Source organism: Podarcis liolepis, assembly GCF_965112155.1.
Source record: "Podarcis liolepis genome assembly, chromosome: 2".
Taxonomy (NCBI): Eukaryota; Metazoa; Chordata; class Lepidosauria; order Squamata; family Lacertidae; genus Podarcis; species Podarcis liolepis.
This window is the reverse complement of record NC_139555.1, coordinates 21837441-21855714: the sequence shown is the minus strand read 5'-3', so window position 1 is coordinate 21855714 and position 18274 is coordinate 21837441. Positions and strand designations below refer to the sequence as shown.

General features: G+C 40.3%; 1 protein-coding gene and 1 long non-coding RNA gene across 2 annotated transcripts in view; one reads left to right on the top strand and one right to left on the bottom strand.

The window, feature by feature from the left end:
- The window catches only part of SARNP (SAP domain containing ribonucleoprotein), a gene marked incomplete at its 5' end in the record, with an annotated part of 58698 nt that overhangs the window by 15907 nt on the left and 24517 nt on the right, over positions 1 to 18274 (bottom strand). Inside the window, one exon of the mRNA XM_083490562.1 lies at positions 15721 to 15789. Within this exon, the coding sequence (XP_083346688.1) occupies positions 15721 to 15789 (69 nt within the window). The remainder of the gene's footprint in view (positions 1 to 15720; positions 15790 to 18274) is intronic.
- On the top strand, positions 1241 to 18273 carry LOC310700756. Its single transcript, XR_014522793.1, has 3 exons — positions 1241 to 1608; positions 10739 to 10796; positions 15961 to 18273. It is a non-coding gene; the product is annotated as an uncharacterized lncRNA (long non-coding RNA).

Below are 18274 nucleotides of genomic sequence, written 5' to 3'. Positions count from 1 at the left end.
GAGAGCCAGCAGTTCTGAAAGGGCTCTGTGTCAAAATACCAGGGGCCTTCACAGATAAAAGTTTATGCTTGCTCCAAACGGGATCAGCAGGGGAGTGAGGAACAAAAAAAGTCACAGCCATGTGTTAAGAGCACACCTGCAACTCCCAGTTTAATTCTGAAGTTGAAAAGCATTCTTTGACCTAGACGTCAGAGGATGAAGCATACATATAAGGAATGCCACATGGCAGACTGAAAGAGACACATCTCAGGTGCAGAGTGAAAAAGTGAAAGGCTTTTGTGAGCTTTTTAATAACATAATGTAGCCTTTTCAAGATTCAAAAATATTCCAGGTAATGATGGATACATTCAACTACCACAAACGCTAGCCTTTCTCCTGAAGAAACATATAAAACTTCTCCCTCCTCAGAGGATCAGATCACGCATTTAACAGTGTTCAAAGGATATAGTTAGGTAGCTTCACCTATTGCATTCTATGTACATGTCCACAATTAGCCTGACCCAGCGAAGGAAATTATGTGTGGGACCAGACTTTTGTGTACATAGGCAATGCATATACAGAATCACAACTGGTTACATATTCACAACTGATTCCCAGATCTCATCCAGGGTAATGGGAATTGACTGGATAAGGTTTTAGATGAAAATGTATGAACTGAGGACCACTAGTTGTTGTCAGTGATTAGAAATGGACTTGAGCTACAGCTTTTAAAACAACACAGTTAAACAGAAGTTTCAGTAAGCGGAGCTGAAAAACCCATATTTACTGTCCTCAAAAATAATATGCAGAAGACTTTTCTCCCTTATTCCAGATGTCGAATTGTACTTCCTTACTGTCAAAATCTCACTGTCAATGGTCAGAGTGCAAACAGAACACTACAAGCTATTTCTACTTCTCTGTCATGACTAGTGGATTTTGCTCAGTTTTATTTTTCTCATGTATTTTTTAATTTTTAATGTAAGTAGTCTTACATTAATGATCTCCTGACCATTAGTGGAAAATCAGGGCATCTTCCAAATAAAATAAATTAATTTGGGGTTAGCAAGCTGTTTATCACATTGTCTCACTGCTGTTCAGTGGACTGCACAGAAGTTCCCCCAAGCTCAATAGAGCTTACTCCCAGGTAGTGGATATTGGATTGTAGCCTTGCTCTATATAGTCTGCTTAATGATAAGCGAACAGCTAATAATATAAGAATAGTCTTATGACTGTAGAATTTTGCTTACTGCAAGCCCACCATATTGGGTTAAAAAGCTATTATAAAATCTCTCACTAAATATTTCATATCTCAGTTTAAGAGTATTACTAATCATAAAATTCTCAGTAAACCTTTTATTACAGCAATTTATAGAGCTCACCAAACAAGCCAGCATCAGCTATGCACAAAAGAGAAAGAGTAGGGCTGGTTTTCATGACAAGCTAAGCCAAGCATTGGGTTACTGGGACCGTAGAAGTGTGCGGACTCACGGAGAGAAGTCCTTTTTGCTGCTACACCAGGCTAAGCTTAACTTACGTGTGAGACAACTAGGACTTGTGATGAAGTTATCTCCTCACTAACCACAAGCTATAACCAAGGTTTGTTCCTGTGCACAGCCCACCAACTAGAAGGTAATGCTTTTCGATATACAGAGGACTAACCAAGATAACAATATCTGCAATTCTGGAATAAAGGTAATAATAATAATAATAATAATAATAATAATAATAATAATAATAATAATAATAATAATAATTTATACCCTGCCCATCTGGCTGGGTTTCCCCAGCCACTCTGGGTGGTTTCCAACAAAACACTAAAATACAATAACCTATTAAACATTAAAAGCTTCTCTAAACAGGGCTGCCTTCGGATGTATTCTAAAAGTTTGGTAGTTATTTTTCTCTTTGACATCTGGTCAGAGGGCGTTCCACAGGGTGGGTGCCACTACCGAGAAGGCCCTCTGCCTGGTTCCCCGTAGCTTTGCTTCTCGCAGTGAGGGAACCGCCAGAAGGCCCTTGGCGCTGGACCTCAGTGTCCGGGCAGAACGATGGAGGTGGAGACGCTCCTTCAGGTATACTGGACCGAGCCATTAAACCTAACACCAACTTTAGAAGAAATACCTCACAATTCAAAGCTTCAAGCCTGATCTGTATTGATACCAAATGTGCTTCTCTGAGGAGCTGTAGAAGAACATCTCAAAAGTGAGAACAGAAACTGTATTTTCCCAATAACCTACTGTAACTAAGACTAAATGTGCATAATCTGAAATACCACATATTCTTCCTCTGCTTACCTCCATTACTCAATTTTTCTCCCCTTCTTTTGTTTCTAAAATGTTAAGTCCCTTGGGGCAGAAGCCTCTCATTCTTTATAAAGTATCACGTGCATGGATAGAACAACAAAAACAATCTCCATAAGATTCTGGAGACTGCTGATTTTAAGAGATTTGGATCAGATTCCTACAGAGTATCATTAAAAGGTTTTAGTTTATATTTAGCTGCTTTATGAATTAACAATATATTACTGTATATTTTCTAAAATAAAAGAAGTTCTAGGACTGCTTTCAAAGACTTGGATTCCACTGCAAGAATGGAAGGTATTCGATACCTCCCACTGTCTGCAGCCCTTTGCACACACCCCAACTAGTGCAGAAGGTTAGAGAACCCTCTAGAACAGTATTTCAGGAAGCTGCAAAAAGGGGGAGATTGGCTACACCCCACACATAAGCAGAAATGCCTGTCACATCCAGCAGGATCTTGGGATCTCAGCCAAAGATCTGAAAAAGCTACTTTTATCTTGAATGGATTTTATTACTAATTATCAACACATGCCTCTACACTGAAACAGATGAGGGATGCTACTTAAGTTTTACTAATAATGAAACCTGTGCTAATAATCAAAATATGTTATGGGGTTTTAATCTGATGCTACAGCAACATATAGCAAGTAGCTCTCCAGGTCCTGAGCTACATGGGTGCCTCCTTTCCCCATCAGCACTAGACAACTGTTTAATCAAACTGAAACAGTTTAATGAGGTACAGAAGGAAAATTATGAACAATGGCACAAATTCCAGAGATGCTGGCATTTTTATTGAGCAAGAAAGCACTATTATAAATCCCTGGAAAATGTTTGTGGTGTAAATTAGAACTCTTAAAAGGCTTGATTATTCATGCCAAAGAAAAGCATTGTGGTTGGCTTGCACTGACCTCATGTATGCATTCCCCTTACTTTAGATTACTTTTGTTTTTCATGGTGAACAGGAGTTAAAAAAAGAAATGTGACTTCAGGTTTTTTTTTTGTTAAAATCAGAATAGACCCTTGAAGACTGGGAGTGAGAGCACAGTTCTCCATTCTCCCCCAGTTGCTCCTCCAAATTCCTGCAGCCAAGTGGTTCAACAGTTTCTGAATGGCACACATAATGACATCATTGATTGAACTATAATAGAAAGGAAAGGGGGGTGGGGGGAAAAGATGTACAGACAAAAGATAAGTTCTGTTTCACAGCAGGGACAAATGAAGAACCAGATGACTGGACAGAGTGAGGTCGCCGAGTACCCCTTGCCATTGTTTTCGTTTTAAGCAACCCTTCCACTACTCCCTAAAGGTTTGTTAGGGACTCAAAATCCTTTTCAAATGGCACCGTGGAGAAAGGAAAGATCAGGAGCCCTGCTGACCCTTCACAACTCTCTCATCATTTATTTTTAAAATATCATGTATTGTAAGTGGGGGGAATGATATAAACATTAATAATAGTATAATCCTAAACACTGAACAATGATATCACCAGGACTATTGGAAATACATAGCTAAGAAGCAAGCACCATTCAAACCTCTTTGAAACACAGAAGGATCCATTTTATATTTTTGCATTTTGGTCTCCCCCCCCCCCAAAAAAGTTACTTTCTCCTAGATAGGCTTGATGGAGACACAGCTCTAATATGCTGAGAAATCACGCACAAGTATTTGGACCACACATCTGGAGAGAGTGCTATTTTGAGTGGCTGAAAAGGAAGGCGTTCAATGTTTGCAATATCTGGATTGAGTTAATTGCTAAAGTCTTTGAAAGCTCATCTGCAGAACTATACTTGCTTTATTCCTGGCGATATATGTTAAAGATGTCAAATGAAGTTATTCTAGAGTATACCAGCAAGAATAATACAGCTTCTGGAATCAAAGAGATCGCAAAGTCTAATGGACGAAAATTTAGTTACGAAAATCATTGGGAGTTCAAAATGAAAAACCTCCAACTGTTAACAATGGAAGAACATTCAAAACACTAGGTAAGATAAATGTACCCCGGCCTCCCTTGTTTTCTTAGATTCAACAGATGGGCCCTTGCGCAAACGCATGTGTGTGCACTGGTAGAGGCCTGGCTGGAAAGTTTAAAACGGCTCCATGAAAGACGGACTGAAGAAAAGGAAATATGAATTGGCCCTGCCCCATAGCTCGACCAATTGCAGCTAGGAGCTGGGTGGAGTCATAGATAAAAAAAAGAAGAAGTAGACTCGGATACGCTGGCCTGCATCCTTTTTGATTTGAAATGTTTGTTTTGGGCTTCTCAGCAGTACATAACGGCAATAAACGGGCAGGAGGAGTGCTGGCCTGCAATTGTGCCCATATAAGAGGTGCCAGAACTGTGCTCTGACACATTCCAGCTGAAAAAGGTCTGGTTACAAGGTTTAACAGAAAAACAACCTGCAAAGATTTGGATAGTATATCAGACCCGAAACAGGATTTTAAATTGGTATATTTATTAAGGTTTCAAATAAAAAATAACTCTCCCCAGGTCTACAAGAGTCTGCTCTTTGTAATAAACAGAAATTCTGTACTAACCAATGAATTTATTTTCTTCTTGAGGGAAGTAGGACAGCTGAGTATGGTGATAGGCCCTTCTACCAGGCCACAATACCATTTTATCCTAATGAGAAATATACAGATCCTTATTTAAAGGGAAAGTTTCCAGCTCAGATACACCATGAGAAAAATGATTTTCAGAGTCAAATTTTGATTGAAACGGCAGTGAATGGTTCAAAGCTCAATCTGGTTAAGGCTTTCAAGAAAATGCTGAGGACTCTAGCATACTGCAGAAGAACTGAGAAGGGTAAAATGAACTAATGTATTGGGTGATAACTTGGGGAGGGGGGCAAAGACTATGTTCAAACCCAAGTTTCAGATGATTAAGATTGTCTTGGGGCAGTTCAAGATTTCCCTAGATCCTGCAGTGTCTAGACTCTTATTTATAAGATTGTAGACACCAGGACAAAGGTTCTCCAAATAAGCTTATGAAGTTTAATGGAGAAGGAATGTCTTGATACAAACAAGGTGTTTCTCACCTAGATGCATAACTTAGTGAGTTGGAAGATTCGCTCAGTTTCTATATAACCTGGAATCCCGTATCTTAATGAAGAATGGGGTACTGATGTAGGAGATGCCTGCTGGCTGGTAGGAATCCATGGGTCCTTTGGCAACAGCTTCACTACACTGGAGAATTACAAGTGTCTTAGTCACTTTGCTGGAATCAGTAGCACCATAGCCTGCAGGTCCTTAATCTTCCTAAGTACTGTGGTACCTCGGGTTACGTACTTAATTCGTTCTGAAGGCCTGTTCTTAACCTGAAACTGTTCTTAACCTGAAGCACCACTTTAGCTAATGGGGCCTCCTGCTGCTGTTGCGCCACTGCTGCACGATTTCTGTTCTCATCCTGAAGCAAAGTTCTTAACCCGAGGTACTATTTCTGGGTTAGCGGAGTCTGTAACCTGAAGCTTATGTAACCTGAAGCGTATGTAACCTGAGGTACCACTGTACTTGTGAAATGAGAGGTAGAATCTGTGAAGCATATACAGTGGTGCCCCGCAAGACGAATGCCTTGCAAGACGGAAAACTCGCTAGACGAAAGAGTTTTCCGTTTTGGAGGTGCTTCGCAAAACGAACCTCCTAAGGGCTTGCTTCGCAAGACGACAATGTCTTGCGAGTTCCTGCTGGTTTCCCCCCTTCCCCCCTTTTTCTAAGCTGCTAAGCCGCTTATCAGCTGATTCGATCAGCAGATAAGCCGCTAAAAGCCTCTAAAAGCCGCTAATAGCGCTAATCCGCTAATCCTTCAATGGGCTTGCTTCGCAAGATGAAAAAAACCGCTAGACGAAGAGAATCACAGAACGGATTCTTTTCGTCTTGCGAGGCACCACTGTAACACTTTCTGGAACAGTCTGCTGATAGGATGTCCACAACTGCAGATTCTCCCACATCAAGAAACTTGATGTGAATCCAGGCAGCTGATTTTGAGGAACCAGCGAACAGTTTCATGATGGCTTTTCTGAGCAATCATTTGTGAAACACTAATTGGCCTAGCTTTGGCAACCAAGCCAAAGATGTTCTGTCTTGATGAACTGAAGACATTTCTCTGTATAGAATAACAGGGAGGTGGTTTCCTTAAGGAGGAGTTTTGAAAATGTACTGATAGGCATTTGCTACTACATTGTCTGTCTTGAGGAATACCTAATGTCCTGGTAGAAGATGGAAGAAATGCCGCAGTGCCAGTATGATTGCCCAAAGTTCTAGGGAACTGACGTTCAATTAAATTGTTTCTGGAGACCACAGGTCTTGGTGCTGTACACCTTTGCAGTGTGCACCTCAAATTTTCAGGCTGGGATATGTTGTCAAGAGCAGCTGGATGGACTCCTGAATAGGAATCTCCTGGCTCAGATGAGTCAATGATACCCACTATCTGAGTGGTCTCCGGGTTGAGGTTCTTGGTTATTTGCAGTGGGTATCCTAGAAGAAATGTCTGAAATACATGCAGATAATCAATCCCAAAAATCTGGAGGCTGTAGATGAGACTGAGGTCTCAACCATAACTTTGTTGTTAAAAAGCTTACGGTGACTTGGCTATCTGCAAGATAGAATCAAAGTGTTCTTCATTTTGTTGATGATGAAACTGTGTTCTTGCAAAGTATACATCATCCTGGCCATGTCTTGACAGCACTAGGATTTAGAGGATGATCAGACTAGAAGATTGTCCAGATATGGCTAGATATTCATTCCTTTGGTTCTGTGCCAATAGGATCTTTATAAAGACTCTGGGAGTGGAGAGGAGATGAAAATGAAGAGTTTGGAAAATGCAATTGTTCTTCACTGTAGCTCAGGGATGACTGTGGCACCCCAGATATTGTTGGACTTCAACTCCCACCATCTCAAACCATTGCCCATGCTTGCTGGGGTTGTAGTTGAACAAACAGGGAGGGGCCGGTTCCCTATCCCTGCTGTAGGTGAAGCAAAGGAAACTATGATGCTCTGGTTTGACTGGGACATTTAATAAGCCTCTTCAGATGAATGGATATCAGATAATAATTGAGTCTGAGGCATGCTAGGATGAAGTGCAAGATCTCTATGCAAAAAAATTTACTTTGGAAGGTGATGATTGACCATCTTTGGCTCCAAGATGAGGAGCGTGGTCCCTGGTGTGTGTGTTTTTTGAGATAGTAAAAAAAGGCTGAAAACATATATTGGTATTTAGAGGAGGACCTGGTTTACCAACAGCTGATGGTGGTACTTAACTGCTCTCCCCGGGGATCTTGCAAAAATTCCACAAAATACCCTTTTCCCACTCTCCAGATCCCAACAGTCTGTCATGGACCCCTTCCAAATTTCATGGGATGAGTCTCATACAGGTTAACTGAGCATAGGGTTGTGCTGAAAAATCAGTATTGGTCATACTTAGATTGCTGCTGCTAACTGGATGGGAATGACTGAGAGGTTGATTGGAACAGAAAGGTTTTTTGTAGGCACAAAATAGCTGAGGCTGTTTGTTCATTGTTTTCTCTCCCATGTATATAGGCTTGGATTTCTTCTTGGTATCTGCTACAACCACATTCAAAGCTTTCCTCAGAGTCATGTACTGGAGAACACTGGTTGGTTTGGGATCAGCCACAGAATTATATAGCCAGATATGACTTCCAACTACATTGTTAGAAGACATGGCCCTACCTTCAAGCTGAAGATTGCCCAGAAAAGCACCTGCCAGGAAAGCCAAGACAAGTGCCCCTTTGCAGAGCAGAATCACTAGTGTTGTTCTCCATAACTTCATTCACTCAAGTGAAGACTGCGCAACACATCACAGGACACAAAATCATGCTTATTATCAGAAAGTTGATTAAAATTGGTGACATTAGTGATGGTGTGATTTGGGTTTGGAATGCTTGACTAATTCATTAAATTACTATACACACAGGTCTTGCTATCCAAACATAATGCATTTGCAGGAAATCGTTTGTTAGGCAAGCATTTGCATAATGCATTGATGATTTCCACTGATTCCTATAGGGACATTTTGAATGTGTTCCAACCATGGAATTTATATATATAATTGGGGAGAATTTTAGGTTGTTTTTGCTATTATTTTTAATGTTTCTATAAGTCGTTCTGAGTCACTTTTGTGTAGAAAAAAGTGACAACAATACTTCATTTCCCTACTTCAGTCATAAGAACCACTCAATACTGAAGTTATGGATATTTAAAACAACAAAGTCCCGGTGCCATAAAGATTACAATCAAAATTTCATCTAGGGTAGAGGGAAGACAGAAAGAGGAAAGGAAGGAAAGGAAGAGGTAAGAGTAACTGAGGCAATAAATTATCCACTTCAACATACTAGAGTGCAGAAATTTTATTAGAGAGCGGTAGGTATGAGTGCAATGCACAGACATCAATACTACCTGTTCCAGAACTAGCTTCAACCAAATGTACCAAATGTAGGTGGATCACAGGGCCAGATCCAGCATTTCATTTAAAAAAGAGACACAGAGAATGTGGACTAGAGACAAGGAATAACAGAAAAATAGGAATGGGGTTCAGGGTGAAGGGTCAGCTTCTGACAGAAGTTGCAAAACATTTATTGGACATTTATCCAGCTTGACTATTTCTAACTGGTTTAATTTGCTTAGAGCCTTAAAGGGCTTTAACTCTGAATATGTAATCAGTTTTATTGAAGCTAAGCTTGAGTTTAGGAAAGGCTGTATTTGGGAAACCTGAGAGACAGTATCACTCTGGTTAACATATTTCTAGGAAATACAATGCCTTCAAAAACTGAGGCTGCAATTGTGAAATAATATATTTTACGAGAGTAAAGACCTGCCTACCTTTTCAGCCATGCCTAATAGATGATTGAGTGAAATGGTTAGACTATATATTGAGAGACAGAAGACACCCATCCTATATTAGGACCTGCAAACTATACAACCTATGTGATCAGTGTAGCCTGGCACAAGCCACTGGACTCTTCTTATAAACAACCCAGAGCGTGGGGGAGGAGTGGCCTTGCTTTCAGCATCCCTGTGTTGAAATGTCCATGACTGCCAGCACTATTCTTCACCTTGTCACTTCCCATTATTCTAAAATCAACAGGCCTACATTCATGACTACTCAACTTGGAGCACAGTGACATCATTTCAAGGCGGCAGGGAGGGGGGAGCATATCAAGGGCAACCCACTACACTGGATATGCGTATACTGTAGATGCTTCCCTTTAGAACAGATTCATACTTTACATTTGGAAGTCAGGTTCAAAGTGTGCAATCTGCTGCTTTGCACCTATGGCATGCAAGCCAATCTAAAAATACTAATAAAAATGCCATTTCAGTGAGAATGACAACATCCGCTTATACATGTTTACTCAGAAGTAAGGCCCAATGTGTTTACTGGGGCTTATTACTTAGTGAGTTAGAACTGGAGGCTCAGAAGCAATTCTGAATACAGCATTAGCTTTGAACCAGTATGCCTCATATTATGATTCTTCCCAGTGTAATGTCTCCAAAGAGACAAAATTCTAGATACAATCTAGATTGATACAATCTCTTTCATATACGAATTAGGTTCTAATATAAAGCCTCTTGAATGGAGACCTTATGCAGCCTCTCCCTCCCCTTGGATTTGTAAAAGAAAATCTACACACATTGGCAAGCCGAGGGCCAAGCTAGATGTACCAAAATTCATACTTTTTAAAAATGGTACCTGAACAGCCATTTTTATATTGAAGAATAAGGAACTGTGGGGTTGCAGTCCTGAACATGCTCATAATCTGGACTGAGCACCTGGACCAGTTTCTTGCTGGAAATCACCCCCTCCTTGGCTGCTATTTGTCCCCAAAGGTGCTGCCTGCAGTAAACTACATTCAGGGGCAAAAGGCAGCTGAAGTGGGAGGTGGTTTCCTGCAGTAAATTGGCACTGAATGCTCTAGTTATCGTAATATTGTGTAGCGGACAAATGATAGCTTCAAAGGAGAGCACATCAAGAAGGTAACAGACCTGAAATCTTTCAATCTTTGAACCTTTAGTCCTATCATGAAAGTGCCCCCTTTTCCTTTTTTTTGTTTTAATTTACTGCCTTTCCCCTTTTTTCTCTTCCTTATCCATTCCCTCTTCCTTTTAAAACACTGTTTTTCTCCTTCTTTCCTCCCCCCCCCCCCAAGTTATAAACACCACAACCACAAAGGCGGAGGGGAAGAATGGTAGTGCTGCCACTTGCGTGACCCATTTTAGTCAGGGTTCAACCCATTTGTGTAACCTGACAACACAAGCTTATACATGTTTACTCAGAACCATGTTCCATTGTGAAGACAAGTGCACTAGACAGGGTGGCTAACCTGTGACCTTTTGGGTGTTGTTGAACTCCAACTCCCATCAGCCCAAATCAGTAGGGTCAATGGTCAAGGAAGATGGGAACTGGTCCAGATAAATATTACATACCAATAAATATTACCTTTTTACAGAAACTGCACAGACAAAAGTGAAAAAGGAAATAGAGTTTGAGGCGAAACCTGCAAAAAGGTATGGAATATTTCTCAGGATATATGGGAACAGGGGTAACATTGTATGAGGAAACCATGTGCAGCTTGTAAACGTAAGGGGAAATGTAAGAGCAACAGAGAATGACTACAAAGTTGCTGGCAAAGCCTTCCAAGCTTGTCCTAACCATGTAACCACCTTGGACAGAGCCTGGTTTGCTCCCAAGAGAACCAAGATATCTCATCCTTCGGAAGTAATAAAATGGCTGGATCCTGATGCTCTTATATTGTAACAAAAATCTTGTCTAATGTTCAGGAAGCTCCCAGACCACAAAATCAGTATGATTCTATAGCAACATAGCTCCTTTTCAGGATAAATATTTCCTTTTCAGCTTGTTTGAGCTTAAGAAGCAAATGTTGCAATTAATTTTCCTGCTATCTTCTGCAGTAGTGTGTTACTAGATCAAGACCTGCTTTGAATGCTATAGGAGTACTCAGAACCGTAGCATGGCTGAAGCTTAGCAGTCTGGAACTTGAGCAGTGTTTGGATAAGGTGCCATGTCCCATGTTAGCCATTTGCAGCTTTCTAAGGGATGAGTGAGATAAAATGGTCTGGTTCCCACATAACACTAAGCCAAACCATGGTTTAGCACAAACAAAAAGGCTCATGGAGAGGAAGCTGCAACTGCCTTAATCTCTTCGGAACACTCTGCTACTGCAATGTTAAGATGTGGCTTTGACTTAGCTCCTCATCTGAACCCAGGCTTGTGGTTTAGCTCTATCCGGATAAACTATGATCTGTAGTCAAGCTCTGTCCAATGGCTTACCTCAGCGCAGCAGCAAAATGACTGGAAAAGGAGCCAAGTGGCTGCAATCTCCAATTCAGGACCCCACACGTTTGCTTGTTTACACTAAACCAAAGTTCGGCTTAGAGTTATGTGTGAACAAGATCAATTCATAATACAATAGTAAATATTACTAACAATTTTGGAAAGAGTGCTGCTGCTGTGTTCTCTGCTTGAAGTATAGTACTTTGAGGAAAAAGGTATTAATTGGTAGCATGGATTTCAGTTCATAGTTATAGAACCCTACATTAGCTTAAATGGTCATCAGATCTTTTGCAGCACTTTTCCCCTGCTTTTGTTTCCTATTGGTTAATATTTTTCCATATGGGAACTGGTGGGATGTATTTGAAAATATTGCAAGGAAAAGAACAATCCAGGAAAAGAATCCTTCCTCAGCATACTGCTCTGAACTTTTTGAAAGTGTAAACTGTTAAGCCAACTGCTTTCTCATTATATATGCACAAAACTGCCACCCTATTTGCCTTCCCAAAACCACATTATGAAAAATGAGCTTTGCTAAGCCCATTTTAGAAAACACAAACTGTTCCTTTCTGCCTCTATAACAAGCCTTCACTAAAAAGAATTAAGCTACATTAAGTTTGACCAAAATTCACTTTTAAACAATTACTTTGTCAATCTATGTGCTACTACTCATTTGCAATCAAACTACAACTACTTTCATCCATTTTATACACATGCCAAGTTTAAAAAAACATTGCCCTTTCCCCATTACAAACAGGAAAAAGAACAAAGCAATCCATGTAGGATATTTTTTTTTTAATCCATGTAGGATACGTATTGTAATTTATTGACAAAAATGAATGGAGAAAGACTCAAATTTCTGAATGTTAACCATAAGCTCTGTCACATCAGAGGTGTAAAAATGCAATACACTTTGCAGCTGGTTTATTAAGTGGTATTATATGATTGTACAATAGGTCCAGTTTTGACAAATTTGGGTATTACTGCATTTCTAAAGAGATTCCTACTTGTTTTCCAAGCATTATTAACTTTTTGGGTTTAAGCAGAGGCCTCAAAGTTTCAAGTAGAGCACTGAGTCTTTTGTTTCCTTTCGACTTAAAACCCACATTTGAGAGTTGGGAGAAGCTGGTGCTAATGTGCCTGAGGTTTGATCCTTGCAATTTTTGCTCCATTTGCAGTGTGACTTTGACGTGCTGGTACTTTATCTCCCTAGCTCAAACCTCTGACAGGCTGCAGGTTAATTAGCTACTTGTAAAACAGAACAAGACCCTTACATTAGCTAATGTGAAGCACAAATTATTTTAGTCATCTGTTCCGACTGGGAATGGCACCAAATAATGCAATGCAGAAAGGAACATTTATGCTAAGCCAAAGGCTCTCTGAAAGAGCCCCAAGCTTCTGTTTTGTGGTAATACTCTCTCTGCTGGATACCTACAACCTTGTTTCATGCATAAAAAGAAAAAGCAAGCCCTCTGAGAATGCACTTTTGCGTTACGATGCAAGCAACCCGCTCAGCCTTCTGCAGCACTGAAGCCTGCAGCTATCAGCTCTCCCACTGGGAAGCCAGAGGTTCAGAGTGGTACAGGGAGCAGCTGCTACAGAGGGGAAATTTACAAGGGAAGGGAGCAGTTTAAGTGTAACTTGCAGAAATCAAGGGATAGCAGCCTCAGGTCAGAGGGTAAATTTTAAAAGGAGGCTTCCCTTGAGAGCATGGGGAGGGGGTGTGATTAGTTCTGGAGAGGAAAATGCTTTCTTGATTTATTTTAAAAATTAATTTGATGGCTCCGTGCTGACAGAAAAAACAAGCGAGCACCTGCCACATCTATTATACTAGACAGCGACAGTCACCACCTCTATTCTACTGTACTAGTAGGAGCTTTGTTATCTTTTAGGAAGAGATGTTTTTAACAGAATAGATTCTACAGTGGCAGTGGGTTCAAAGCTACAGATTAGATGGAGAGCCTTTTACTCGGATCTAGGTTTGCTCCCCTGATCCCAGCAGGCTTGAAATTGCCCTTGGCTATATTCCTCTTCCCCCACCTCTCTTGTTCAAAACCAATTTGAATGGGAAATGAAATGTGGCTCCAGAGACAATGGTTTACTGTAAAGTTTTTGCTGCAATGCGTGGTGTTAAAAATCTGCAAAGACCCATGCAACCAGGCTACTCTGTAATGAAAAGCTATAAAGAACACCCAGGTGGGAAACACAATACCACAATACCAGTGGCTAATTGAAGCAACCAACAATATTCCTCAATAGAATTCACGAGTGCTGTTCAGAGAGAAAGAAAACACTTCTAAGCCCCTGAACTCTACTTCCTAATAGAAGATCACAACAAATCTCAAGACAAATCATCCTAATGTTATTGCTTGTCACTCTGCCTCATATATGCAAGGAAAACCAGAACTGGAGACAAAATGTTAGTGTTTAAAGAATACAGATGCACAGAAACATAGATTTTCCAGACCGAACTTAGAAATCAATTTCTGACCTTGGATATGCCATTCTCCTATTGGTATTTTCTCCCCGTGTATAAAGAGGATCAATTCTCTGATGAAGCTAGCTTCGTTTGTATTCTTTAAGAGCATTCAAATTAATGTTTAGCACTTTTATTTTGTCAAGTACTGAACAGGGAATAGTTGTGGGAAGCTCTTTAGAGAGAGCTTACAATTCTTATGAATCGTCATCTAAACAATTCCACTCAAAAGGAAACTTGGCCATAAATGCTGACAAAGCATATATTCTTCCTGAAAAATGTGCACTCCTGGTGACAGGGTTAATGATGTTTGAGCAGCCTCTCACCCTGACCTGCCCCTCCACATATTCCAGCTTTAATGCACTTGCATGATTTCACCCTTCCCCCAGAGCAGAGGGTGGGGAGGAAAATGGCCTCCACCTCCAGTTATTTTCTACATGGTTTAACCCCCTGGTGCCAGGTTTAGTGCCTTACTGCAGAACGGAATGCATTAAATGTGCAAATCCCAAGAGGGATGGAATAGTTTATCTGGTAGGGGTTAAGACAAAATGACAGCCTTCCTCATTCACGAGGCTTTTTCCAGAAGAGTATTTCCAAGTCTGAAATAATCAATATACAGCATTCTCTCTCCCCTCCCCCCCATTCCCAAATCCTGTTTTCTTCTATGGTGGTACTGAACTGGAGAACTGTCAGCAGCTTTCAGGCCCACAGAGAGTAACAGCCCAGCCTAATATCAGTTTCCAGATCTAGATACCCCCCCCCCGCCTTTTTCCTCATGTCTCTCATCTGTAACGCAGAAAAATCTTTGGGAAAGATTTTAGCAATGTCACCTGCTCTAACAATTTCTGCTGAAGGATTTCTGGCCAACATTGAACTGATGCTAACTTTTTTCAGACATTATGCTTCTTTTATTGGAAGCATAATGAACCCAAGTCAATATTGGGAATGCTGGGTCCTGAACTCGGTGGCAGATAGAACCCAGAACCACACAGAACTAGAGCTTAGTTCTCAGTATGTGCTAAAACTGCTTAGGGTGCACTGCAGGAGCGGGGAATCATATGACTGAATATTCCCAGATGCAAAAATTAAAATAAGTTAAATTAGCTTTCCGCACAAAAAATTAGATACTAGGGAGAAGGGTTCTAGCTTAGCCTTCTCCTTGTTGTATTAGCTTTCTGTCTGTAGAAACCCTACAGCAATCTGAAGTGGTACAGTCCAGACGTTTGGGTGAAATCTAAATTGGAAAGCTTTCTGCAACACCGTGGGCAGCCTCATTCCTTAGCCAGGGTAACGGGGCGGGGTGGGGACCAAGACACAAGTGAACATTTCAATTATTCTGTTCTAAGAGGACTGGTCCCAAGGAATATTACCCCAAAATTAGTAAGAAACCTATGCTTAAAAAAAAGAAATTAGAAAGCCATATGCTCCTAATTCAGCAATAAGCACTGCTACATGATCTCTTAACACAAACTCTTTAATTCTATAAATTGGTCTTGGAGCTAGTCTGATGATACAGGAGATTAAGATCCTTGATCGACCAGGAAGTTTCATCAAAGCAAGTAAGATAAAACAAGTAGGATTACAGGATTAGGTGATATATATGCTGCAGTTTTTCAATTTTTCAAATATTTATTACTCTAGTAGTGCTTGCCCTGGAACCTTACCTTTTTGGAGGCTGTGGAGACATTCAAGCCAAATCTCTGAGCCCTTTCCTTTAATTTGTCTATATTTACCTAGAAAAGTCACAGGAAACAGTTTAATATAATCTCCACTCATATTCTTAGCTTAAGGAATCCTAAAGACAATATGCACTTATGCCAAGGAAAATGGAAGAGATCTGAAATTTAGTGTTTGTATTGATGAATTTGCTAAACCCTAATAAAAATCCTCTTTCTATACTGCAGCAACCCCTCTTACCAATTACGGAGGGAAGGAGAATAAGAAGATGGCATCCAGAAGTTCAGAATTTTACTGCAAACTGCTTCTAAGAAGGATTTGTGCTAGTGTTTTAGTAGAGGGATTTTTAAGAAGACTGATTCTTCTATTTTAAAATGTGTTGACAACAGTAAAAATGGAGCCATCACATCTGTTGTTGCCAAGTCAATTGTGTTTTGTGTATCTTCAATAAATCATGTTTAACGTATTGTGATTTTTTGGGGATCTGATTTGCATTTTGAACTCTATAGCAACATGTATATACCATTCAACTCTTAAAGATAAACACAGGAAAGTATCAAAGAGAAAATATATTTTCACCAAATTTCAGCACCATCTCAGATTTGAGAAGATGCCATGTCTAATTACATTCAGAACTAAGAAGCATTTGGCATGAGCTGAATGTTTTAGCAGCTTGCGTTGTGTCCCGCCCCACCCAGTGACATATTGGGGAGCAAGAAATTCTCTGTAAAATTGGGATCCATCTCTTTCTCTTGGCAAAGTTCTCACTGGGAGGCAAGAAGGAATCTTGCTGGGCGCTGCTTTGCAGATCAATTCTTTTAAAGTGCTACAACAGCATTTTTAAGGACATGACAGGCAGCAGTGTCATTCTCCTCTCTTAGCAAATTGCTATGGGGTGTAGTGGCAGCCCTGCAGATAAAGTTGCAAGTCTGCAGTTGCCAACTTTAAAGGAGGCCAATCGGCACCCCTGCTTGATTGCCCGTTTCAAAAATAACTGAAACAGACTTTTCTTTTTTGGGTGTGATAAAGCTATTTTTTTAAAAAAGTTCTCTACATTCCGTTTAAGTCCTAATTTGGCCAAGAAATTTACATTAGGGAAGTTTTGCATAGTTCCCTTAAAGCTATTTCAAGCAACATAGCATCCTTTATGAGGAATATCTAATAGTTGCTAAATGAGCATATATTGCAAAGATTTATACTATGGGGGACCCTGGAATCTTTAGGTGGGAATCCATTTCATGATATTGTCAAAGTACTTCCCAAGTAAGCAGCAGAACAGAAGACTGAAACTAGCATTTGTTCTACTAGAACGATCCTCAAGAAACACTGCCTAAATTAGCAGGGCAACTAGCCCTTTGTTCTTAATACTATAATCAGTAGTGCACACAGTGCTTTGCAAAGTAACATAAGCAACACGTTCTAAAAGTGTAGCCGTGTTGTAGATTAATAAGTCAAAAGGAGTTAGGCTCCTATCTCAAAGAATTGACAATCTAAATTTTGACAATAAGAGAGTCATGTCTTATCGGAGGATGAATATGAACAAATGCCCACACTTAGACATCATTTTGGCCAGAAGTGACAACTAAAGGGTTAAGCCAAAAGCTTCACAGAAGAAAGAAGCTTGAAGGGGAGGGATGGTAGTGGTGGAGAGGTGGCAGTGGGAAGGAGCAACTTCCAGGCATAGAGGCAAGGGAGAAAGTGAAGAGACACATGAAGGAAAATAAAGGCTTTTCAAGAACTGACTGTTGTAAACGAAGGTCATAAGCAAAGATGTGCCAGCAGAAACACAAGATGGGGCAAATCTGTTACGTTTGATGGCAATGGCAAGGCATTGGTGCAGAATGGGGGGGGGGGGAGGAAGTGATTGAAGGGATTTGAGTAGATGTGTCATATAACTTAATAAAAAGAGAAGTGAAGAAATGAATTTGGGCAACAGCTTTTTAGATACAGTGAGATGTGACAAAGCAAGGTCAAATAGAACAAATTAGCAGTAGTTAATGGAGCAGGCAACCAGAGAATGAACCAGTTTTTCATCTGACGGACCAAAAAAGAATGGACAGATCTGTTGGATATGGACTTTGTGGCAGAATGAATATGGGGAAGCCAAGGAGAAGGAAAAATGGGGGCGGGGGCGAAACCAGCAAGGCTTCTTGCCTGGTTTAGTACCTTTGAACTAGAACAGAATCTGAAGTTGTACGTGGAAGAAAACCAATTAATATGCCTGATTTCCTAATACGATAGAATTGCTTTTAGCAATGGAATAAAGAACACAATAGACATACAATATGCACCTCAGCTTCTACTCCATTAGGCACCAAAGAACCACAAAAAGTGAAAAAAGAAAGCAAAATATTTCAAAGAACTGGATCTAAATAAAAATTATATGCTTGTATTGAGGCGCCCACTCACTAAAGAGCAAAGTTTTCAGATACTGTTTTTGTCTGTCAGTCCCCCCCCCTCCCCCCGGGTGGATTCACTAGCAAGTTTTAATGAATGAAGTACCATTGTAAAACCAAGCCAGCTATAACTGTAAGCAAAGTA